The 25,488-nt window shown below is 40.9% G+C and overlaps 1 protein-coding gene across 5 annotated transcripts in view; it reads right to left on the reverse strand.

Moving 5' to 3' along the window:
* MRRF (mitochondrial ribosome recycling factor) overlaps positions 1 to 25,488 on the reverse strand; it is a 57,363-nt gene that overhangs the window by 20,653 nt on the left and 11,222 nt on the right. For 4 of the 5 annotated variants that reach the window (XM_014782117.2, XM_087419155.1, XM_004423402.3 and 1 more), the window contains exons 3-5: positions 23,330 to 23,485; positions 19,160 to 19,278; positions 13,099 to 13,190 (exon numbers count right to left, since the gene is read on the reverse strand). In XM_014782117.2, the coding sequence (XP_014637603.1) occupies positions 13,099 to 13,190; positions 19,160 to 19,278; positions 23,330 to 23,485 (367 nt within the window). The remainder of the gene's footprint in view (positions 1 to 13,098; positions 13,191 to 19,159; positions 19,279 to 23,329; positions 23,486 to 25,488) is intronic. The other variant, XM_014782120.2, reaches the window with a different exon arrangement.

Raw genomic sequence — 25,488 nt, forward strand, 5'->3', positions numbered from 1 at the left:
AACATACCTACCTCAAAACATTGTTATGAATACATTAGTTAAGATATAAATAGCACCTGGAACAGTGGTGGGCACATAGTGAGTGCTCACATTCCTTATTCCACAAACACTGAGTGCATTATTGCATACCTACTCCATGCTGGGCCCTGTTCCAGGGGCTAGGGTTACAGCAATGAATGAAACTGACACAGCTCCTCCTACCCACATTCTAGCGAAGGAGAGAGATTAAACAAATAAGTATTTTTTTTTGTGAGGAAGATCAGCCCTGAGCTAACATCCATGCTAATCCTCCTCTTTTTGCTGAGGAAGACCGGCTCTGAGCTAACATCTATTGCCAATCCTCCTCCTTTTTTTCCCCCTAACCCCCAGTACATAGTTGTATGTCATAGTTGCACATCCTTCTAGTTGCTGTATGTGGGACGCGGCCTCAGCATGGCTGGAGAAGCGGTGCGTCGGTGCGCGCCCAGGATCCGAACCCGGGCCGCCAGTAGTGGAGCGCGCGCACTTAACCGCTAAGCCACGGGGCCGGCCCCCAAATAAGTATTTAAATGACATATAACTGCTATGAAGAAAATAAAGGTAAGGAGATAAGGAAGAACCTTATTATTATCACACTAAGGGTCCATGTATATTTGCCTAGACATCTGACTCTGATGTCATCCACTTCCCTTCAGTAATAATAACGATAACTAGCACATGCAGAGCTCTTTCCACGTGCCAGCCTCTGAGCTGATGCACTCTCGATGCATTAGCTCAGGGAATCTTCACAACACTCCTATGACATGAGTGGTATTATTACTTGGATTTTACAGATTGGAAAAGGGAGGCTCACACAGATCAAGTAACCTGCCCAAGGCCACCCAACAAGTTCCTGGTAGACCTGGGATTTGGGCCCAGCTCAGCCTGACCCTTGAATTCCAGATCTCCCTTGTTGGTGCTAGACAAATCTAGGCAGCTATTCTTACTCACAGGAGTGATCAGAATAGCACTGCTCTTACATTAGGGTCTGCTTAGATATACAGTCCATTGTTGCCCCTGCAGTTCCCCTACAAGTCCAAGCACAGTGGGGAGAAAGGAGAAAGGGAATCTACAGAGGACTGCAATGGAATAGTGATCTGACCTACAGCAGTCAGTTGCCAGATTCCATAAACAGGTGCAGGACACAAAGGGTGGAGAACAGAGGAGGAGCAGGGAGAGGAGGAGCCTGTCCTATCGGCAGGTGTTGGTGGCAACTTTCTCCTTAGCTCACGCTCCACTCTTGATTTCTGATTGCACTTTCTTGTGTGTTTCAACCAGAACATATGTGCTGAGAGGGAGCCCCCAATCCACACACTTGGGTCTAGAAATAGCAGGAGGTGCTCCTAAAAAGCCTCAAGCTGGGTGGGAAGCAACCCTGAAGAGGACAAGGCACGCATCCTAAAAGTACATGGAGGTTTGCCCGGGCCTGGAAGGTAGAAAGAACAATGTCCTGGAACTCATCCAGCAGAATGAATGGCCCTGCGAAAGCAGCGATGGCAAGCAGGCGGCCGGAATGAAAGGGCTGGGAAAGCAGCTGCAGTTGCTCAAATGCAGTTTGTGGCCGCCCCAGCCCAAATTAGGTCATTAGGCAGTTCTCCGATTTTTTTTTTTCTTTTCAAGACTGCTAAAGGTCTGTATGCATGTGGGTTGTATAAGAAAAGGGTATTAGCAGTATTTCATGGAATGTGCACATTATACACACCAGCTCTGGTACAAGATCCACAAGGTGATATGGAAGCTAGACAAGGAGGCCACAGAGCTGGAAGGAGGTGGGCTCCAGGTCAGCAGCCCTGAGAGCAATGTGATAGTGTGGCAAGAACATGGGCTTCAGAAGCAGACAGGTTCGATCTGAATAATGATTCCTCCACTTACTAATCTGTGACTTTGAGCAAATTACCTAAACTTTCTTTTTTTTTTTAAATATAAAAAGATTTTTATTCACTTTTTTCCTTTTTTTTAAAAATTTTTTGTTTATTACAGTAACATTGGTTTATAACATTGTATAAATTTCAGGTGTACATCATTATACTTCTATTTCTGCATAGATTACATCATGTTCACCACCCAAATACTAATTACAACCCATCACCACACACACGTGCCGAATTATCCCATTCGCCCTCCTCCCTCCCCCCGTTTCCCCTCTGGTAACCACCAATCCAATCTCTGTCTTTATGCGTTTGTTTGTTGTTGTTATTATCTGCTACTTAACGAGGGAAATCATACGGTATTTGACCTTCTCCCTCTGACTTATTTCACTTTGCATAATACCCTCAATATCCATCCACGTTGTCACAAATGGCTGGATTTCATCGTTTCTTATGGCTGAGTAGTATTCCATTGTGTATATATACCACATCTTCTTTATCCATTCGTCCCTTGACGGGCACTTAGGTTGCTTCCAAGTCCTGGCTATTGTGAATAACGCTGCAATGAACACAGGGGTGCGTGTATCTTTACGCATTGGTGTTTTCAAGTTCTTTGGATAAATACCCCGCAGTGGAATAGCTGGATCATATGGTAGTTCTACCCTTAATTTTTTGAGGAATCTCCATACTGTACCTAAACTTTGTGATCCCGTTTCTTCATCTGTATTACACCCATCAGGGTACTTCTCTACAGCCAGAAAAACGAGATCACCATGAAAAGATGTACACAAGATACTGTTAAGCAAAGAAAAGCAAATTGTGGTACTGCAGATATTTACTCCCATTTATGTAAACTAAACATATATATATATATAGGTTCGTGTATGCATCTTTTACAATCTGGAAGGATACATACTAATCTCACCAACAGTTACTTCTAGGAAGAATACCTGGGGAACTGTAAAAGAACTTTTTATCTTTCTGTAGGATTTGAATTTCTGCAATAAATGTGTTATTATTTTTACAATTAAAAAAAGAGAGAGATGAAAATCATATATCTGATAAGAGTCTAGTATCCAGAATATATAAAAAACTCTTACAACTCAACAAAAGGACAATCTAATTCAAAAATAGGTGAAGGACTTGAATAGACATTTTTCTAAAGATATACAAATGGCAAACAAGTACATGAAAAGATACTCAACATCATTAGTCATTAGGGAAATGCAAATCAGAACTATAATGGGATATCACTTCATACCCACTAGGACAGTGGTAATAAAAACAACAATACTAATAATAATAACTAAAACAACAAGTGTTGGCAAGGAGACGGAGAAATTGGAACCCTTATATATTTACTAGTGGGACTGGAAAATGTGCACTCCCTGTGGAAAAGTTTGGCAGATCCTCAAAAAGTTAAACAGTTATCATATGACCCAGCAATTCCACTCATATGTATATACTCACAAGAACTGAAAACACATCCACACAAAAACTTGTACAATAATGCTCACAGCAGCATTACTCATAATAGCCAAAAAGAGGAAACAACCCAAATGTTTACCAACTTACGTATGGATAAATAAAATGTAGTATATCCACACAATGGAATATTATTCAGCCATAAAATGATACTGATACATGCTACAACATGGATGAACCCTGAAAACATTATGGTAAGTGAAAGACACAAGTGTAAGCCAGACACAAAAGACCATATGTGTGATTCCAATTATATGAAATGTTCAGAATAGGGAAATCTCTAGAGACAGCAAGTAGATTAGTGGTTGCCTAGAGAAATCCCTGGGTTGGGGGGTGTTGGGGGTAAACCACGGAGTGACTGCTAGTGGGTACACAGTTTCTTTGTGGAGTGATGAAAAATGTCCTAAAATTGACCCTGGTGATGATTGCACAACTCTCTGAATATACAAAAAAACATCGAATTGTACACTTTAAATGGGTGAACTGTATCTCAAGAAAGCTGTTACAAAATGTCCTATGCCTATCTGGCTCTCGTCAATGAACAGTACTCGTATTCTGAATAGAAAGCTCCATGACAGGCAGCATGCCTCTCTTCCTCACCTGTGGACCAGCAGTGACTGCCCCCCAAAACAGTCAATAATCACCATGCAGAAAAAGTCGTAGAAATGCTCAATAACATCAGCTAACTTGATAACAATTTAAAAAATAATATTATTTCTCACTTATTGAATTTCTTTCCTCTCTTCATGGTGTGAGACCTGCGTCATTGTCTAAAGGCTCTCCCTGTCTACTCCTCTCCCTCTCCCTTTTATCCTTCACAGGAGTTTCTCCCAATAACTCTTCACAAAAGTAAATGTTGCTGTTATCCCATTTTACAGATAAGGAAACCGAGATCAGAGAGTTGAAATAACTAGCCTATTGTCACCTTTTTTTTTACTGATTTTCTTGTTAGAGGTTTTCTGACTGTAATCTTGGCTCCTCCAGCTATCAATTCTGGCTCTCCGTGGCTGCACAGCAGCTACCCTCCCTGTTAACTCTGCCTGCCTTCCCCAGCTCGCTCTCCCTGGAAAAACCTGGTCATCATACATGAGAAACTGTACATCAGTATGCGGTGGGAAAAAAACACTTAAGAAGAGAATTCAGGCTAGGAGAACTGTAACTCAGGGCTTTTGATTGTTATCTGGTGAAACTCCCTGGTCTGATCCCAAGTAGAATTCTCCTCCATGCTGTCACCTCTGAACAAAGTATGAGGGAAGGAGCCTGGTCCAGGCATAAGGTCTATCATCCCCAATGATGCCCAGAGGAAAAGTGGGAGCTAATGATGGTAATTATCCAACTACTGTGAGGCCTTGGGGAGCAGTACACTGGGCTGCGGGTATCAAGAAGAGCCAAGGTCCCTTGGCCTTTCCAGAAACACAAAGCGAATCTCACACCATAGGCAGGACTAGTCATCAGATTTTCTTATTTGGGATATACCTTCCAGGAGGTCTTGTTCACCATAATTCATATGCAGAGAACAAACCAAGTGCTCATTAACAATCAAACTACAGTGTTCCTGAGCAACTTAAATTCCAAGATAATTACAACATAATGTCTCAACTCCTCCCAGTCCCCAAAATGGAGGAAAAGATAGAAAAAAAAAAAAATGAATGTGGGGTTGGGGGAGGCGGTTAATAAGAAAGAGAGGGAAAGAGAGTGTTAAGGACTAAAAGAGAACACCAAACAGAAACAAAATATCATTGGTTTTACTCCCAAATAATCAGAAAAAGAATGTTTCCAAGAACTCCTTAAACAGGAGAATTAGATAATAACAAATACTATAAGAAAAAGGAATATAAATTTATTAAGTATCTGACATGCCAGGCCTCACACTAGGATCATCACATATAATACCCCATTACTCCTCAAAACCATAGAAATTATTCCCATTTTACAGATAAGGAGGCTGAAGCTTCGAAAACTAAAGCAACTTGCCCAAGATCACTGCAGTGCACACATTCCCCGGGCTGCTGCCAACAAACACCATACATGGCAGAGGGACTCCTGTAACGCGCAATCTTGGCTCAGGAATGCCCCACGAGCCTGGCTGACGTTCTAAGAGGTGCCCTGGGGGGAGTCTCCTTCTACCCAATCCTCCTCTTTTCCTTTCCTCACCAGTGGCAGACCTGCACCCTGTCTCTTTCACAGACCTTTCCTCCAATAAATCTCTTGCACCTCTAATTCTATCCTGGCATCTGCTTCTCTGAGGACCCAAGTTGACACACCCAGACAGTGACAGAACAGGGATTTCAACCTAGGTCTGTCTAATCCCAAAGCCCTTGTGTTTTTTGATTTCTACTTGGAATGAAATAGGAAATGATTGGAGGGTTTTGAGCTAGGGAGTCGCATGATCTGATTTAGATTTTTGAAAGGATCCTTCTGGCTGCTTTTTTGAGAGTTACACTGTAGGAAGGCAAGAGTGAAAGCAGGGGACAGTCAGGAGCTATTGCAGTAATCGAGGCACGATGGTGGCCTGGACTAGTGTGATAATGGCGGAGTTGGTGAGAAGCAGCCGGATTCTGGATATATTTTAAAGGTAAAGCTGCCAGGATTTGCTGACGGATCGCTTGTGGATGTAGAAGGAGAAAACTCAAAGATGACTCCAGGGTTTTGGGCCTGAGCAACTGGAAGGATGAAACTGCCGTTTACTGAGATCGGGGAGACTGTGGGAGGACAGGTTGGGTGTGAGGGAAGAGCAGGTTTTGTCTGTATTTATTTGAGATACTGCTAGACATCCAAGGGGAGAGGTCAAGTAGGCTGTTAGATATGTAAGTTTCGAGTTGCGGCCCACCCACAGGTGTGGGCTAGAGAGATTAGAACTACACCATCAGCTCTCCTGGGTCTCAGGCCTCCAGGCTCGGATTAGAACTACACCATCAGCCCTCTTGGGTCTCCAGTTTGTCGACTACAGATCTTGGGACTTGTGAGCCTTCATAATCACATAAGCCAATTCCTTATAATAAATCTCTTTATATATACATATACGTATATATCCTGTTGGTCCTGTTTCTCTGGAGAACCCTGACTAATACAAAGACCTTATGAGATCATGGCCTCCCTATTCACTCTGATTTCATCTCCTATTTCTCTCCCCTCCACTGCTCTGCTACAGCCACACGAGCACTCTTGCTATTCCTTGAACACCCCAGGCAGATTCCCACCTCAAGGCCTTCACACTTGCTGCTTCCTCTGCCTTAGTGCTGGACATAGGCACAGTTCACTCTCTCACATCCTCAGTTCTCTGCTCAAATATCACCTTCCCCCTGATGTCTTCTGTGAACACACTACTTAAAATTGCATCACCCCTACTACCCCCATCCACAACATCCTTTATTTCTTTTCACTGCCTTATTTTTCTCCACAGAGAGAAAAATATGACCATCTGACAAATACACTGTATGTGTGTGTACTGTCCATCTCCCCAGTAGAAGGTCATAAGGGTGGAGGTTTGGTTTGGCTTGTTCACTGCTGTATCCTCCAAGTCTGGAACTATGGCTGACACATAGTAGGTGCTCAATAAATATCTGTTGAATAAATTTATGAATGTCTTAGAAGTTTCACATTTCAACATAAAAATTTTATATCCTCATAAAAGCAGTTAAGTGGTTGCCTGGGGCCAGAGGACAATGGGAGACTGACTTGCAATGGGGTGCAGGGAAACTTTAGGGGTGACTGAATTGTTTTACATCTTGATTGACATGGTGGTTACAGGGACACATATATCTGTCAAAACTCATCATCATGTACACTTGAAATGAGTTCATTTTTTGTATGTAAGTTACACCTCAATAAAGTTGATTTAAAAACAACAACAAATACTCTATATTCTAGACTGCCTCTCACACCAAAAAGTCACACACAAATTCACTTTCAGATTATGCATCCTGATTTGAGCTTTGGAAATTATGTTCCACGTGGTTTGGATTGGTATATAATTAAATTTTAAAATACCAATTGCTGCCCCTTATTACAAAAACAAAAAGTGCTCTTAGAAGTCCACAGATGTAGGAATAGACTTTGAAGTCAAGCAGACCCACATTTAAATCCTGCACAAGTCTATCTTTACTAGCTAAATGATCTCGAGCAACTTTTTTAACCTCCCTTAGGCTCACTTAGCTCATGTATAAAAAATAGGGAATAACAGAATAAGTTAAATAATACAGCATAGATCCTAGAATATAGTTTGCACTCAGTAAATAGTCACTTTGCTTAATATTATTATTGCCATGCAGTGAGCTAGGAAAGCCATTCAAACATCAATTTGGGTCTGAGGTTGACCGGAGGGGTCACTCGGGTGCGCTGCAGATGGTTGTCTCTAGGAAGCTCAGCTGCTGCAAACAAGCACCGAGACGATCAAGCAGCAACAGCTACACCAAGGCCCCCAGCATTCCATTCACATCTCCCCAATTACAGTCCCCCTACCACTTCCCGCTCCCAGCAGAAGAAGAGGAAGCAAAGCCTTAGAGGATCATTATAACACTGTCAGTAAAAGAGAAAATTTTTAAGCAACCAAGATATTCAACAATTGGGAACTAGTTAATGCTCCATGTAAAATGCAAGCACTATGCATCCCGTAACAAGAGTGGGGAAGAATTCTCATCAGAGAGAGTAATGATACATTGTTAACTTTAAAAAAAAACGCAGAACAGTATGTAAATATAATCCCATATCATTACAAGAAACGTGAAGAAGGAGATATAGACATGTGTTTGAATTTGCATACAAAAAAAAATCCAGAAAATCAAGGTGCTAAAAGTGGTTCCCTAGGGACACTAGGACAGAGGTGTTTTAATTTTTTATTTAATTCTACTTAAAATAAACCCAATGCACACACTGATGAAAAATAAAGAGGCGGACAATCAAGGAAGGATGCAACCTCGGTGGGGAATGAGTCAATCACACGTACTTTTATTTCTTCAGTGAATTCATGATTCCTCGCACTTAATTTAAAGCCAGACATGAACTCAGTGCTTTCAAACCAAAGCAGCCTCCTTCTACTTCGAGTGGTTTTCTCAGTGATGTTTGCTAAAACAATGAGTAAGGGAGTGTTCGTTTGTTTGTTTGGGGGCATGATGAAGGTATGAATGGGGTGAGGGCAGAAATCTGGACTGATCAAAGTGAACTCCTGCTCAAAACTTTTCAGGGTCCCTGATTGAGGAGTGAAAGGCTGATGTTCCAGAGAGACCTGCTATCAGGAGAAGAACAGGGGAAAAGGCAATAAAAAAGACTCGCACTCTAATCCTGCTTCTTTCACCTAGTAACTTCACGACTTGGGGCATTACCTGCGGTGAGCTTCAGGTCTCTCATCTGTCAAATGGGCATAAGAAGAGTCTCCTGACCTCACAGTAGTGCTGTGAGAATTCAAGGAGAAACTATAAAGCATTCAGCACGGCACATCCAGGCACTACACTTGTAGTGTAGGTGGTTAATAAATAGTACCTAAAATTTGATTACATAAATAGGAAAGAAAAATAGAAGAAACTCAGTGAATCTTGATTAACAGGAACGTTCAAAGAATCCATCCAGTTGACTGACTTCTCTAAATGAAAGAATACTGGCCAGAGAAGAAAACAAAACTATACACATTGTCAGTGGGGACAAACAAAACCCCAGATTTATTTAGGATTTATCTTCCACCTACTTCCCAAAAGGATCAGAGGCAGGTTACAGTAAAAGTCACATACTCAATAGACTCATTTCAATAAGAATATAAGAATCAGAGGAGTGTAAAGAGGGTGAGGTCTGAGCTGAGATCTGCTGCAATTGAAAATAAAACTTAGCTCTCAGCATCCAGGGTTAAGGCAAAAAAGCAAACTTGTGGACTACCATTAGGCAGAGGACAAATCATGATCAATCAGGAAAGGCAAATTTTCCTAGAACTAAACTTGAAATTTTATAATCAGAAACTGATCCTAGGAACTTATGCTTCTGATCCCCTCCCACCTCCCAAACTCCTAACATAAGCTTTCGTGTGTTATTTTCCTCTTCACAGCTTTGCCAATTCCCAGCTGTGTGAGGTGGAACCAATGCCTCACCTCTGAATCTCAGTTTCCTCATCCTTGAATGGGAATGATGCTCCTACCCACTTATGAAAGGGAATGAAGGAACATGTGCTAGCATTAACGGGTTGTTGCTAAACAGCCAAAGCTTTGTATACAGTATCTCACCGAAATCTCCCAGTAACCATATAAGGCAAGTCCTGTAAATATTTTACAGATGAGCTCTCTGAGATTCAGAGAGGTGAAGACAGCTGCCATTGTCACACAGCTAAAAAGGGAAAGAACTCTAGAACAAAACTTGATATTTTATCATCAGAAACTGATCCTAGGAACTTATGCTTCTGATTCCCTAGCAACTGCTAGGGTGACATACCCAGAGTCATATGGAAGTCACTGCCAAAATCAAAGAAAAGCCAGAACTCAATTTCATGCTTCTGTGATACCAAGGCACAAATTTACCATTACTCTTTTCCACTTTCCCTGCATATGTCAAACACCAATAATTTCTGGCACACAGTAGGTACCCAACATATTAGTTCCCTTCCTCACTCCTTCCTCCTAAAGTAAAATTACATATATCTAGAAAATTAAAAGTTTACTGAAATAATATTAGTATCTTATATTTATATAACTTCTTTCATCTAATGAAATCATACTAATTAATCTATTTTCTCTACTAATCCCACCAAATCTCTACATATCATTATGTATTATTTCACTTATTTTACAAATAAGGAACTAGAAGATAGCAACTGCTAGGGTGACATACCCAGAGTCATATGGAAGTCACTGCCAAAATCAAATAGAAACCTTGGTCCTCTTTACATCTGAAGCAACCTTTATCCTCTCACATGACACAGCCTCCATAATAAAGAACAGATCATTCATTTTTTATCTGGAAAACTACCAAATGTATAATTCAGTAAGGGGCCTCATGACCTTACCACCTTGTCAAAGGGAAGAAAGTATATAAAAAATGAGGTTTGCAGGAGCAGACGGTTTTGGTCCGTCAACTTTCTCTTGGATTACACCCATTAACCAACAAAAAATAAGGTAAAATATAATGTAACAGATCTCCAAGTCTTTGGAAGTTCAAGTTAACTCACTGATCCTTCGAACTTATATACAATGCACAAGGGCAATCATTAACTCCTGTGGGGCTGCAGAAGTGCACGTTATGTCAACCAGATCTTTGAAAGAAAAATATGACATACAATCAGGCCACTCTAAGAAGAATCCAAGTCAGCAACGAGTACTTAGCAGCACAAATTCATAGCATCACAGAATTTCTGAGCTCTCCTAGAAGGGACCTGGCAGGCCACTGAGAACAACCCATTCATCTGGTATATGAGGAAACCAAGGCTCAGGGAAGTTAAGTGGCTTTTCCAAGATTTCACAGACAGAGCAAAAACCAAAAAATAAACCTGCTGATTACTATCCACTCCACTTCCAAGTCTTGCTTCTAACGCCCATAAGCACACTTGGCACTTTGCTGAATTACCCATCTACACAGAGAGTGCGGGAGAAAGAGCCTGTACTCTGGTAACAGAAAAACTCAGGAGTCAAACCCTGACTGCCACTTACTGGCCATGTGATCTTGGGCAAGTCCCTTAATTCTCTGAATTTCAATTTTTTCATCTATAAACTGTAGATAATTGTAAATTCCACACATAAGCTGCAGGTAATATAAACAAGGGGCCTGGCACAGCCTGTGAGTTCCATGAAGGCAAACATCAGGTCTGTACACCCCCAAGCACTTAGCACAGAGCCTGGCACACAATACACTTGTAGAAAATTTGCTGAGCAAATCAACTAACTAACCAAACAAACAGGTAGTGGACTTGAACCCAGGCCTATCTGGTTCTTAAAACACTAGGTTATATTGCTCCCAATGATTTCAAAGCAGAGGGTTAATTCTGACTTACAGAGTACCAAGAACACAATGGAATAAGACGGCCATTTTCGGGCTACGAGACAGGAAAAAAGTTCAGTGGGGAAAGTTCCTGGACTCTCAGTGTTGGGATTATTTCTTGTTGCCAGCATGGGTACATCATCAGGCTTCAGAATCAATTAAATCTGGGTTTAGATTCCAGCTGCAGCATAAGCTGTGTGACCTCAGAGATATTACTTTACCTCTCTGAGGCAAAATTTCCACACCTGGAAAAAACCTACTTCACAGGAATTGTGTGACAAATGAAGCAATATACGTAAAGGAATACAAGGTGATGCGTGGCGCAAAAAGACTCTCGACTAGTGTTACCCTCTACTTCCCTTCTAGTTATTTGGAAGCTTCATTCATTCATCTCACTTTGGTCTCTGCTCAAATGTCACTTCCTTCCTGAACTTTCCCGTCTACAATAAAACCCCCAGCTCTATCGCCTTATCCTGCTTAGTTTTCTTCATAGTCCTTATCATCACGTGACATTACATTACGTATTTGCTTTTCTACTTGCTGTGTCTACTCAACTAGAAGGTAAGCCCCAGGAGGACAGGGACTTTGTGTTGTCTGCTTTGTTTACGGCTGTATCCCAACAACTAGGAAAGTGCCTGGCATGTAGTTAGCGCTTAACAAATATTTGTTGAATGACTGACTGAATTAATCCAACACTTATTTGGGATTTGCTATATGTGAGGCACTGTGTAGGAATAAAGACTTAAAGATATCTAAGAAATGAGATTGCAGAAGGAGAAACTAATTCTACCTGCAATGGAGTCTGGTAAGATTTATGTTGCCTCCTGACTATTCTCCTCATGTCTGCTCTGTCCCCCTAAATCCCATTTGGTACTCAGCTGCCAGAGAAAAAGTCAACATCAGATCGGGTCACTCTTCTGCTTAAATCCGTCCAACAGCTTCCCATTACAATTAGAATAAAGCCCAAACTCCTCACCGCGGCCAGTCAAACCATCAGCCTCTACTCACTAGCCCAATCCTCTTGTACCACCTTCTCCCTCCTTCACTGAGTTTCAGACACACTGGCTTTCTCTTTCTCCAACATGCCAAGGTCTTGTCATTTCTTTCCTTTCTTAATTTAAAAATAAACATACATTTTTATTCACTTAAAACTGTAAGTTCTATATATTTATACAAGTAACAATATTCTGTTCTTATGCCTAAAATTCTTCAACAAGCAGGGACTAACGTACAAACAGCTCTTCAAGGAACATGGGATAGAGAATACAAGTGTCAAGGTCTTTTCTGACTCAGAGCCTTTGTGCTGGCTGTACAAGCTGCCTGGAAAGCTCTTCCTCTAGGCTAGCTCTTCCTCATCATTCAGCTCTCAGCGAAAATGTTACCTCCTTAAAGAGGCCTCTCAGGCTGAAGTTGTCCCTGCCACCATCACCCTCATCAAGTCACTCTACTGGATCCCAATGCTTTCTTTCATCATAGCATTTTATTATCTGGAATGACTTGATCTATTCATGTGTCTTATCTTTCCAACGAGAATGTAAAATACAGGAGGACAAGGACTTTGCCAGGTTTACTGCTGCATGTCCAGCCCCTAGAGCATAATAGGCACTCAATAAATATTTCTGAACCAGTCAAGTGGATCTCAAAAGACGTCAGAGTTTGCCAGGATGAGAGGTAAGGTAAGGTAAGTTACTGGCCTACAAGTACCATGGAGTGTTAGTTTCCTTCAAAGGACAACTGCCCCACTGCATCAAAATATGTGCATTTCGGCCAAACTTACTTGGGAATTGGTACCCGAATTAGCGTCCCTTCCACTTCTGGGTTCAGATTCATTCCACTTTCTCTTATAGCCTTGATAGCTGCAGCTGTACACTGAAAACCAGATCAAAAGGTAAACAGAATTAGTAAATAATTATTACCAGATGCAAGCCCTCTGTCGATAACTGGCAACCCATCTTGGCAGAACATGGAAACATTTAGTTCTGTTACCAGTAAGATCAGGAAGTTACATTGGTGTAGAGTGCTTTGATCAAGCTGAATAGCAAACTATGTCCACTCCTGGTACGAGTGTACTGCGGGAGGAAAAAAGCAAAGAGAAGGAAAAAATAAAAAGAAAACAGCTCTGCTTCTTTGAAAAGATTTCAATGGTTTGAGGCAACACAGATCAAAACCACAATAAATCCTCAAGGGAGGGGGGCTGGTCTGTGCAAAGATTGGTGTAAAGACAGATGAAAGATTTTATACATTAAAAATTCCAGTTGACATTTTACACTCAAAATATACCAGTGCCGATTTGGAATGAGTAAATAAATTTAACTCATTCGCATCTACACTCACTTATGTTTTGGAATGAGCAATGAGTCTCTGCTGGTGTGTGCTCCAGGAAAGACAGTATGGCGTACTAGTTAAAAGCATGGGCTTTGGAGTCAGAAAGATCTTGGTTCAAACCCTGGGTCTGCTAACCATGTGACCCTGGGTAACAAGCTTGAATTCTCAGAGCCTCTACTTCGTAATCTGAGACCACATGGTACCTCAGAGAGGATTAAATGAGATAACACGAGCAATGCTGTTGTTCTGTGCCTGGCACACAGTAACAACCAGGAAAGGAGCATTACTATGTAAATTTCTTATATAAAGGTCAGAACGCACAAACCCCCAAAACGAGGCTAAGTTGCAGTCATCGCTTAGCTGATACACTGCTGTCCTGTCTGACATCCTCCAGGGTCTTCTCTGACACAGTCTTGCTCTCCAATGTGCCAGGCAGTACACTGTACATTGATTTCCCAAAGTGCCTCACCTCACTTCAAGCAACATTATAACCACACCTGGTATACAATCCTAAAGGATGAAAGAAAGCAGTGTGGAAGAGGGAAACTTTCATTGGCACAACAATGTGGAATTCATAAAACAAGGCCTCTGACATTTTCAAAAGAATTTTAGGTTTGACCAGAGCCAATCCACATCACTTGGAGTCACGGGGCCAATTCTTGGCCTTGAGTTCCTCCCTAGACTTTCTGGTTTAAATGAATGAGGTTTGTTGCACGTGTATTTTACTTTTCCAGGTTTTGTCTTGTTTTTTGAGGGAGTGCCTAAAAAGTTTATCCATTTCATTTTTAAATGACCTTAATTCTACAAGGACATGACGTGTTACCATTCGTCTGCACACTCACACATGCAGACAAATCATCACCTTGGGAGGCTGTAGACAGAATTTAACAGTGTGGCCACTGCTTAAAATAGTGAATTCCTAAAATGGTACCTCTGACCACAGACTACTGGAGCTGGAAGGGATCTCTGACATAACCAAGTACAGGCCCTTCCTTATGTATACAGGGACCTTTGGATAAGGTCACATCCCTAAGTACAGACATGGTCTTCCTTGAGAGCCAAGAGCAGTGGAGTGAGGACCTCAGCCATCATGCTGCCAGTTACTGGCAGAGTTAAGACGAGACTCTAGGCTCCTCAACTCTCCATCCAATGATGTTACTTTGTCTATATTTTCTTCCAGATCCCCTAGCTCAAAGTAGTCGGGAATTGTGGCACATGGGATTTGATTTTTTTTTAAATAGCCAAAAATAATTTGGAATTAAGTCTGGTGTATAAAGGGTAAGGCCAAGGTAAATAAAAGAGCTGGATAAAGAAATGAAATTTTCCTCTGCAAAAGAACTGCCTTCTTCTTTAGTAAAATGAAATGCAGATTTCTAAAGAATCTCCACTTTGAAGGGGTGGCCTGATCTCAGGTCTCCCAGTCCTCCTCTTCTGAAGCTTCTCACTGAATCACTGATAAACTCGCTGCTCACCATACCTCCCTTTCCCAGTCTGGCCCAACTGTTTCCATATAATCCTCCCCTGTAGGCACAGGAGCAGCTACTGCTGCTACCAAGCTGGGAAGGAACTACGCCTTGATATTTACATCTTTCCAGTACAAGGCTCAGTGCCGGGTACACGGTAAGAGCTCAGTAAAAGCCTGCTGAATGACTATATTAATGAACTGGCTCAGATCTGTTAGAAAAACTCATCTCCTTGCTCTACTTCATGTACATAATTCCAAAAACTTATTTTATACTTTACTTTTTCAGTGTTCTTTCATATGCAGAAAAAATGCAAATCAAGAGAGGTTTCATTTTGCAAAGAAACCTACTAAAAAAGGTAGTTCTTCTAAAATATTCTAAATAAGTATATTTTAGTTTGATATGGTAGGATGCAGAAATTCAGGGAATTAGTCATTTTCCCAACATGACTTCTGAACTACTCATGGTTCAGCCACAAGGCACATATTTCTATCAATTTCTTTCTCTTAACTTAGCCTTTATCCTCTCACTGAGGTATGCTCACCAGTACCCCAGAGCAAATCGCTGTTCTCAAACGGCAACACTGACCAACTGGCTGTGGCTGCTGGGAATACTGCATTGAGAAAGATCATAGACTCCATCTGGGGGCAGGCAGGAAAAAGTGCTGTGATCAATTAGCAATGTCTGCTATTGCTATTCTTTAGCTAATCTATGCTAACGGACAAAACACGATAAAACTTTTGTAGATAAGTGAACAAGCCCTTGGCAATTTGGGTTTAAGTCCACTTTGTTAGGGCCATTTTAATTACCGGCCTTCCATTTTCTTTATATCCCAGTGAGTCCCTAGAAGGTAAGATCTATGAAAGGAGAGACCCTGTCTGTCTTAATCATCAATGAAGTCCAGCACCTTAAATAAAAACCAGTAACTTGCAGGGATTCAAAAAAATATCTGTTGAGGGGCCAGCCCGGGAGCATAGTGGTTAAGTTCGTATGCTCCACTTCGGTGGCCCGGGTTTGCAGGTTTGGATCCCGGGCGCAGACCTACGCATCGCTTATCAAGCCATGCTGTGGCAGCATCCCATATATAAAGTAGAGGAAGATGGGCACAGATGTTAGCCCAGGGCCAAGCTTCCTCAGCAAAAAGAGGAGGATTGGCAACAGATGTTAGCTCAGGGCTGATCTTCCTCACCAAAAAAAATATATATATACATATTTGTGGAATTAATGAAGGAATGGTAAAAGGAGCACAGGCTTTAGGGTCAAATAGACCTACGTTCAAATCTTGGCTTTATCACCACAGTGTGAACCTGGGAGAGAAATTTTACTTCTCTGATCCTCAGTTTCCTCATCTATAAAATGGAATAAATAATGCTGAATTTTAGAGTACCTGTGTCGCTCACATGAAACAAAACATGAGAAAGTAGCCTGGCAACAGCAGACACTCAACACACATTAGCTTTCTCTCTTCCACAAGAGCAATAATGGAGCCTGTAGAATTTCTTTTTCCATTTGCCTTGTTCAAATCATGCTGTGGTTTTTACTCCCTTCTTTTCTTTCCCATCATTAACTCTAGCTGCAGGCAAGTTTATGGAAGGCAGCAACTGTGTGTATCATTTATCAAGCAGGACACATGTTAAACAAATGCAACACAGTTTTCTGTCTTCAATGCATTTGAAAAGATTATGCATGTAAATCTGCATCATGTCACTACAGCATGACACAGAAATGCTCAGGTTTGGAAAGAAAGCCAACCACATATGAAACAGAAAGGAATTACATAAACACAGAGAGGATTAGCTCAGCATTTTGAAGCTATGAACCTGGGTACTCTATGGACAGCTTCTAAACTGGAGGAAGGAAATGTTTAGTTAGAGCTCTTTGTTTAATATATACACCAGATGAGATAAAGGAATTCAAAAGACAACGTAACTCACACTTCCTCACTCTGTCCTTGTAAAGAACCTCTCTACTGAGATGCTTGTAAAGGTTTTTTCAAAAACCCACAGAATTTCAACTTGCAGAAATGGCAAAGATGCTTTAGTTGAAAAATGAAGATATACTCCAACTTCCTAAGAAAAAATTAAGCTGTTAATACCTCCTCCTGCCTCATAAGATGCTCTGGTGGCCAATCAGGTGCTTCTTCTGTGAATGCCGTTTGCTATTTAATAACAGAAGTGGCTGGCTCTGAAAAGCAATCTGCCTGATGAGGCCTTCAAGCTGTGTAATTAGGAGGCTATTCCCTAAATTGGCCCGCAGTGCCTGTGGGATTAGATGAATAAGGTGGAGAGGTCTCAGCGGTTCACAGGGAGCCAGAAAGGGAAAGAGTTGACAATTCCCTTTTCGTCTGTTTCTCTGCTCCTCAGTAACACCAGGAATGAGTGCCTTCCTTCTATCAACCTAATGACAGGTATTCATCCTTTTGAGGAAAATTTACTCAGTGTTCCCATGTGCCAGCCACGGTTAGGTGCTGGACACAATGAACAAGTTAGAATGATCCCTACAGTCCAAGCTTACAATCCAGTGAAAGTGAGATGTAAAATAAAGATGTAAATAAATGTATAACTATTAACGATAAGTGCAATGAAGAAAAAGAACCGTGCTGTATAAGAGAGGTTAGTGTGGAGGAACAACTTAGATTGGGCAGATTAGAGAAGGCTTCCCTGAGAAAGTCACATTTAAGCTGTGATCCAAAATATGAGTAGCAATTAGCCAGGCAAGAGTGTTTCAAGCAAAGGTAAGAGCATATGCAAAGGCCCTGAGGATGCAAACGGTGCGGGGTGTTTGAGGAACTGAAAGGCCAGCGTGGCTAAAGCAGTGTGCAAGGACGACAGTGGCACAAGACTGGACAAGTTACAGAGACAGGCAGGGGCCATATGCAACGCCTTCTAGGCCACAATAATCTTTTTCTTAAAGATTATTTGAAGCCACTGATAAATTTAAAGCACGGGTATGACATGATTCAGTATATATTTTTAAAAGTTCACTCTGGCTGCAGTATGGAGAATGAAATGGGGGAGTGGTGAGGCATAGCCCTCCGCAAGTGTGCCTGGCACATTAGCTACAAGAGCCCTCTAATTTGAAACAGTTTCTTCATAGCAAAGGCTTTCCCTTACTCATATCTCTAAACCAGTTTGTCATCCAGCAGATTCAACTTTGATCTATGTATTTGGGATAGAACTACTGAAACAGACAATCAGAATAGGAAAGGACTTCAGATTCCTTCACCTCATACTAACAGATGAGAAAATGGGCGTCAAAGAGCCCATTGGCAGTAGAGACAAGACCAGATTCCAGGTCCTCAAGGACTCCTAATCCAGGTCAATCCCAACTGGACCAATAAGGAAAAGTCCATTTATCTTCCACAACTAGACTTGAAATCATAGTCTCTAGGCTGCAATGATCTAATGCAACCCACCTTCCAGCCTTGGAGGCACTGTGCTCTGTGAATATTCTGCAACGGTCAGTTCAGTTTGAAAGGAACAGGAATTCTTGGAGGGTCTGTTCCAAATACTAATGCAGAGGTCACAAACTCGTGGCCCACAGGCCAAATATGGCCCATTAATACACTTTGTCTCACAGTCTTAAAGAAAAAGTGAATTAGTTATCAATATTTAACAAAGATCTTACATAAAAATGTGGATTACTGGCTTCTTCCAGAAATAAAAATCATTACCTGGTAACAGTGATTACCAGGCCTACATTTCTCCCTGGCAATGATCAGCAGGAGCTGGGCAGAGGCTGCTCCCTTCAGACAGGGCACAGGCTCTCCAGTTTACCACAGCCCCCTCCACACTGGCCAAGCGCCAATCACTGCATTGCCACAATTATTCTTCTTAGATGGGGCCTGTTTCAGTATTCAAATTACTTGCCTGACCTCTATAGGAATTTAGAAACAGGAAGAGAGCTTTTCCTTATCCTTAAGTTCCCTTTAACATGCCTTCTCTCTTGTTACATCCCAAGCTGGAGGGAATACTTTCTCCTGACTTGACCCAGCCTCCTCCATCCCAAAAGAGACCATGGAGAGGGACCCTTTCAGCAAGGCCACCTTACCTCTGGGAAGCTGGCCATATTCACCAAAATCAGCTGTGGCGACTTCATGGAGATCTGGCCAATCTGGTTTAGAGCAAGCTTCCCATCAGCAGTTACCACAGTGATATGATCAAGGGATCCTAAAAGAAAAATTATAGGGTCTTAAGAATTCAGAGGGACCCTAGTTGCCCCACATCTAAATCCCTCTCTAATTCAGATTCAACTAATATTTAGGGATCCCTTATCAGCGTGGCAAAACTGTTGAAGGGGCTTTCACAGGAGCAGAAGAGCTGTGAAATGCTGACAGAACTAGGTTGGAATTCCTCACCAGCAATTAGGGTGGCTTTGCAGGGGCCTGAGGGGTTTCCTGCGACACAGGACTTTTAGAGCTAAAACTAGAAAGAGTTGGTCACCCCTCCAGCAACTTTGCCATTTACTAACTATGAAACCTCAGGCAAGTTACTTATCTTCTCTGTACCTTGGTTTCCAACACAGTCAAAAAATAACTACCTTATAGGATTTGAGTCAGGATTACGGCTAAATATAAACAACCAAGAATACAAGAGGCACCAAAAAATAAGCATTAAAAAAGTACCTCTTATGGGTGGAGGGATGCATTTATATGGTGACTGACAAACAATAATGTACAACAAAAATTTCACAATAAAAAAACAAGTACCTCTTATTAGCACTTTTAGTTCTTACAACTACTCTGTAACATTTCTATTACTATCTCCACTTTACACATGACAAAACGAGACTTTGGGAGGTTTAATGGACCAAGATCATAGAGGTAACAAAAGGAAAAACAATCAAGAGCCAGGTCCCAAACTCAGGTGTGCTTAATTCTGATTCCAATCAAGCCTCTTCCCCACACACCAGTGGAACTCAAATTTGACTGTGCGTCGAATCACCAGGGAGCTCTTTAATTTAGATTCCTGGACCCCACCCCCAGAGCTCCTGATTCTGTAGGGGCTTGGGAGCCTGCAATTTTTTTTAAGATCACCACGATTCTGACACGCAACCTAGTTTAGAACCATTCCCTAATATCACCTTGATTCTGGCATGTAGATCCCTTTTAGAAAGAAAAAACAAACAAAAACACCAACTATTAACATTTCATTGTTATCCTGGATAGGATCTCCATCCATATCTGAATTCTGGAAAACCCGGGGCAAAATTTTCAGCAAACCAAGAAGGCAAGCAAATAAAGCCACAGTTACAGATGGAAAGGGGGCATTACTCCAACTCCTCGTCTTCCTATGCAAATGAGAACTAGAAGAAAAACCTTATCATTCACAGTAGGAACCACTCCTGGCTGGCTCAAACTTAGACACAAAGAGAAAGTGGTGGGGAGTGGGTCTTGGACACAAATTGGGAGTTTTCTGGGCAAACTAATGGTAGAATAACGCAGTATCATACTACGGCCCAAAGATCCGATTTGAAGTACTCAACCAGAGTCAATGTCATCACAAGACAGAAAGTTGTCAATACCACTGGCTTCAATCTGGAAAAGTCCAGGAGATATAATGGTAAAAGTCTCCATGATTCTGAAGACCACTGACCTGCGTTCAAATACCAACTCTGCCACCTCCTGATTGTGCAACACTGGGCAGAGCCCTTCAACCTTTTGGGCGTCTATTTCCTGATCTCTAAATGAGGCATAAAAATCGTGCTTATCTCATAGGGTTGTTATGAGAATTAAATGAAACGGTTTATGGAAAGCACTTATGACTGTGTCCTGGCATATACAAGTGCCCAATAAATGTTAACTATTATTATTACTTCTTGACTTTCTCCTATGTTTTAACCAAACTCACTTACTTAGAGTTTCTCTAATACAGTCTCTTCTTTCTTGCCTCAGGACCCTTAGCATATCTTTCTTTCTATTGAGAACACCCTCCTTTGCGCAAATAACTCCCGCTCATTCTTTAACACTCAGCTATAATTGCATCTAATCTCAGAAATCTTGTCTGATCTCCTAGGCTGGATTACAAACCCCCTTATGAGCTCCCAAGCGTCCTATGCACATTTCTGTAATAATGATGGTACCCAATATTTGTTCAACACTTCCTATGAGCAAGACATTGTGCTAAATGCTTTCCATAATTTATTTGCTTTCATTATCACAATAACCCTATGAGATAGTTCCACCATTTCACCTATGAGGAAACTGAGGTTCAGAAAGTAACTTGCCCAAGGTCACAAGAGCTCTTAATAATGGAGCCAGAATCTACACCCAGATCTGACCAATTCCAAAGCCATGGTCTTCACTACTCTGCTTTGCTACATGGTTTATACATGTTGCTTTAATTGTCTGTCCCTTCACATTAGGCTCTAGGTTCTTGGACGGTGGGGACAACGTCTCTTCCCTATCTACAGCACCTATTAATCAGCACAGAATAAGTGCTCAGTAATGCTGTGCTGAATAAATGAATGTATGTATGTATGGATGAAGAAGAGGACAAGAACAAACAAATGAATAAACTCGCATCTCAGACAACTATTAAAAGTAATCAACCATCTCGGAGATAGAAATTGCTAGTAGACAGATGGAGGTGTAAGAGGAAAAGTGCCTGCTGGTTCACATAGTACTGAAAGATGATATGGAAGAATCTGGCAAAAAAAAGACTGGCTGAGTTCAGCCTGTTTCACCCAGTTTCTTCATCGCCTCCGTTCTACATAGAACATTACACAAACACAACCCAGAAGAGAAAGAAGCAAAGAAGAAATACCAATGGGAGGCCTTCTGAAAATGGATCTTAATTCAGCCTTCCTGATTTGTTATAAGATCCTTTGCCACAGAAGTCCCAACATGGGTTTTTCAGTATGCAATTGTGGTGGTTCCCATTCCCCAAATCCATATCGACATAATGCATCAAATCCTTTCCCCTCAATCTGTCCCCAGCGAGAATCTCCCTCAGCCTCATTACTGCCCCGCATTTTCTCAGAGGTTAACATTTAACAAATTACACTCCCAACCTCTTTCCAGACCCATCATCTTTTTAAGTTCAACAAGAGTGGAGCTTGCTGGCTAATTTTAAGTATCACATTTCTCCCTGAGCTCCTCTCAAACTGTGCTCTGGTTTCGGCTGCAGAATGTTAACAGGCCAGAAAGCACAGGGGAGACAAAGCACTTTATCAGTTTCATACCTAAAATAATAAGCAAGTTTAAAATAAACAGTTGGGAGAGATTGAATGGCACACTCTACTGTCAGCAAAGGCAGAAATGCCCCAGTCTAAAGGTTGACAAATGACGGAATGGTCTCCTGGTTTCACACTGGATCTCGTCTCTGAACTCAGTATGTTTCTGCTCGTGTTTATAAATGCAGCTGTATATTTTTCACTTGGTTTGCTTAAGAACAAGTTCATGAAATATTTTCTAGTTTCCTTATGAGCTATCCCAACCAAGATGTGAGTGGGAACAGTCTGAGCTCCCACAGATACCTTTAGAGGGGATCCCAGGCTTGACTCTAGGATGACGACAATTTCCAAAAGGCCACTTTAATAGCAATTGGATTTTTCCTGCCTGCCTGCACCATTAGCTGACAACTCACTTCTTCCATCACATCTGCAAACAGTTCTCCTAGACAGTTCTGACATTTCCCACTTAGAAAAGCCATTTTCAGGAAGTTATTAACCCAAACGGAATCTTCCTGGTCAAGCCTAGGGGTACAGAAATGCCTCAGGTGGGCAGGTTTGCAGCCACTTGGTTTCCAGTAATGGATAACAATGGCCAAATACGACAAATTGGAAAAATCAGACCAAAGATGACAGTTACTGTGAGACTAAATACCTGGAAGTGTTTATAGTATAGTCATAATAAAACTCTCATTTTTTGAGAGTATAATTCCACGAGAGCAAAGACCATGCCTGTTTTTGTTCACCACTGTGTACTAGCACAATACCTAGCTCATAGTAGGCAAATATTTGCTGAATGGATAAATAAATGTTGTGAAGTATGTGCCAGGCACTGAGCTAGAACCATTACATATGTTACCTCACTTATTTTAATACCCATCCCCAAGCCATAAGGTAGGAAGTAGACACAGAAACTGAGGACCAGAAAAGTAAAGTGACAGCCCATGGTCACCAGTTAGTAAGTGACAAAGCTGGGACTAAAACCCAACTCTGCCAAAGCCATGCTTTTCCCACTACGCCCCTCTCCAAAACACTGGTTCAGTCACTAACCTGGTGAGGTCCTGATATTGACAGTCTTATTGAAATTATCCTTCAGTGCTTCCACCACAGACTTCATTTCTTCATCCACCTCTTCCAAGCTGATTATATCCTCAACCAAGGCAGTGTTAAGATTCACTCTAGTTTGGGACTGTCCTTTCCCTTTGGCTAGAAAGTCAACATTCAATGAATAAAAAAATAGCAGCATAAACAGAGATAATGAACAATTAGTGAAGAAGTACCTACTATGTGCAGGGGAAAATGCCAAGCACTGGAAAATTATAGAACGTTATCACTGCCCTAAAAAAGAATCTACATTTACTGAGTGTCAACTAGGTACCCACTATTGTGCTAAACGCTTTCTCAGATATTAGTGAAGGCACAGGCTTTATAATGAGACACCCCAGGTGAAAATCCTGGCTATGATGCATACCAGTTTTAAGACCGGAGGCAGGTTACTCTACTTTTCCGAGTATCAGGTTTCTTACCCGTAAAACAGGGATAATATCTGTGTGGCCAAGTTGCTACAAGGATACAAATTAAGTAATTCAAATACCTAAAAGAGCATTATCCACATGGCAGGCACTCCGTAAGTGAATTAATTACTTATTTTTTAGAAAAAATAAACAGGAGATGAGAAAGGTAAAGTGACTTGTTTAATGTCACAAGGTTATGAAATAGTAAAGCCAAGATTTGGTCCCAGATCTGCCTAATTTTAAATCCATGAACTTTCCATTAGATGGTATCCATAAAATCTAATCGGAGACATAGGAAATAAATTAATTCATTTTAAAATGAATACTAAGACAAGGATATGCAACGTATCGGATGGCTGGTACAGACAAAAGTGACAACAGTAATTTAGAAACATTAACCACCACCCAATGGTGGCAACAAGGGCTTATATTTTAGAAAATCAATAGCATTGAGAGTGGAATGAAGTTCTATTTTATGTCTAAACCACCATGATGATTTTTCATATACATTCTATAATGTATATAGATCACTCCCACAAGTAATACAAATATTCTTGCATTTCTTTATGGGGAGGAGAAAGAGAATAAAAATATTTAAGTAATGTTATCCTATATTTGTTTATTTATTCAACAAACATTTATTGAGATTCAGTCACACACATTTTATTGAACATCTACAGTAAGAAGATCCTGTTATTCGTATAGCATATTATAATTTGCAAGGCAATTTCAAGTACATTCTTCTAATAGACATTCAAAGCACCTCTCTGAGGTAGGAAGAACAGAGATTATTATTGTCCCCACTGTACAGATGAGAAACTGAGGCACAAGCCATTTAAATGTTTTGCCCAGTGTAACCAACCAGTAAGCAGCAGAATAATTTTTTTAAAAACATTTATTTGCTTGTGTCACCATCATGCTTGAAACCTCATTGCTCTTAAGTTAACAGGCTAATGGCTGAGAATGTTCAGAACTGATCAAAAATGTGAATCTTCAGATTCAGAAACACTAGTACCAAACAGGATAATAAAAGGAAATACATACTTAGAAATCTTGTGAAGGCAGAAAATCAAGGACAAAGAGATCTTGAAAACAGCCAAAAATTATCCATAAAGGATCAAAATTTAGAATAACACTATACTTTCCAAGAGGAAGAACTGGAGCTAGAAACAATGGAAATTACACCTGCAACTTTAGATTTTTTAAACCAAGTATGCATGTTAAAAATTTTAAGTTATGCTCATCAATATTAGAATGGATAAATAGTGGTATTTGTGGATGAAATATTATACAGCCATGGGAAAGAAAAATCTACAACTACACAGAAGAATTTACATGAACCTCACAAACATAATTTTGAGCAAAGAGACAGACACAAGAATACAGACTGTAAAATACAAAAGCCAGATACAAGAATATATACTGAGGTACAACAGACAAAACTAATTCATGCCATGAGAGGTCAGAATAGTTACCTGCAAGGGGTAGAACGTGGTAAGTTATTAGAAGGGGGCATAAAAAGGACTTTTGACATGCTGGGAATGTTCTGGTTTTTGATCTGGGTGCTGATAACAAAAGTATTTTCAGTTTGTGAAAATTATCAAGCTGTTTTCTTGTGACAGCTGCATTTTTCTATAAGTGCTTTTTTATTTCCATAAAAAGATAAAAAAGAAATTGAGAGTAACCACCAAAACA

This window comes from Ceratotherium simum, chromosome 29 (genome assembly GCF_057802395.1).
Source record: "Ceratotherium simum simum isolate JZ-2026a chromosome 29, ASM5780239v1, whole genome shotgun sequence".
NCBI lineage: Eukaryota > Metazoa > Chordata > Mammalia > Perissodactyla > Rhinocerotidae > Ceratotherium > Ceratotherium simum.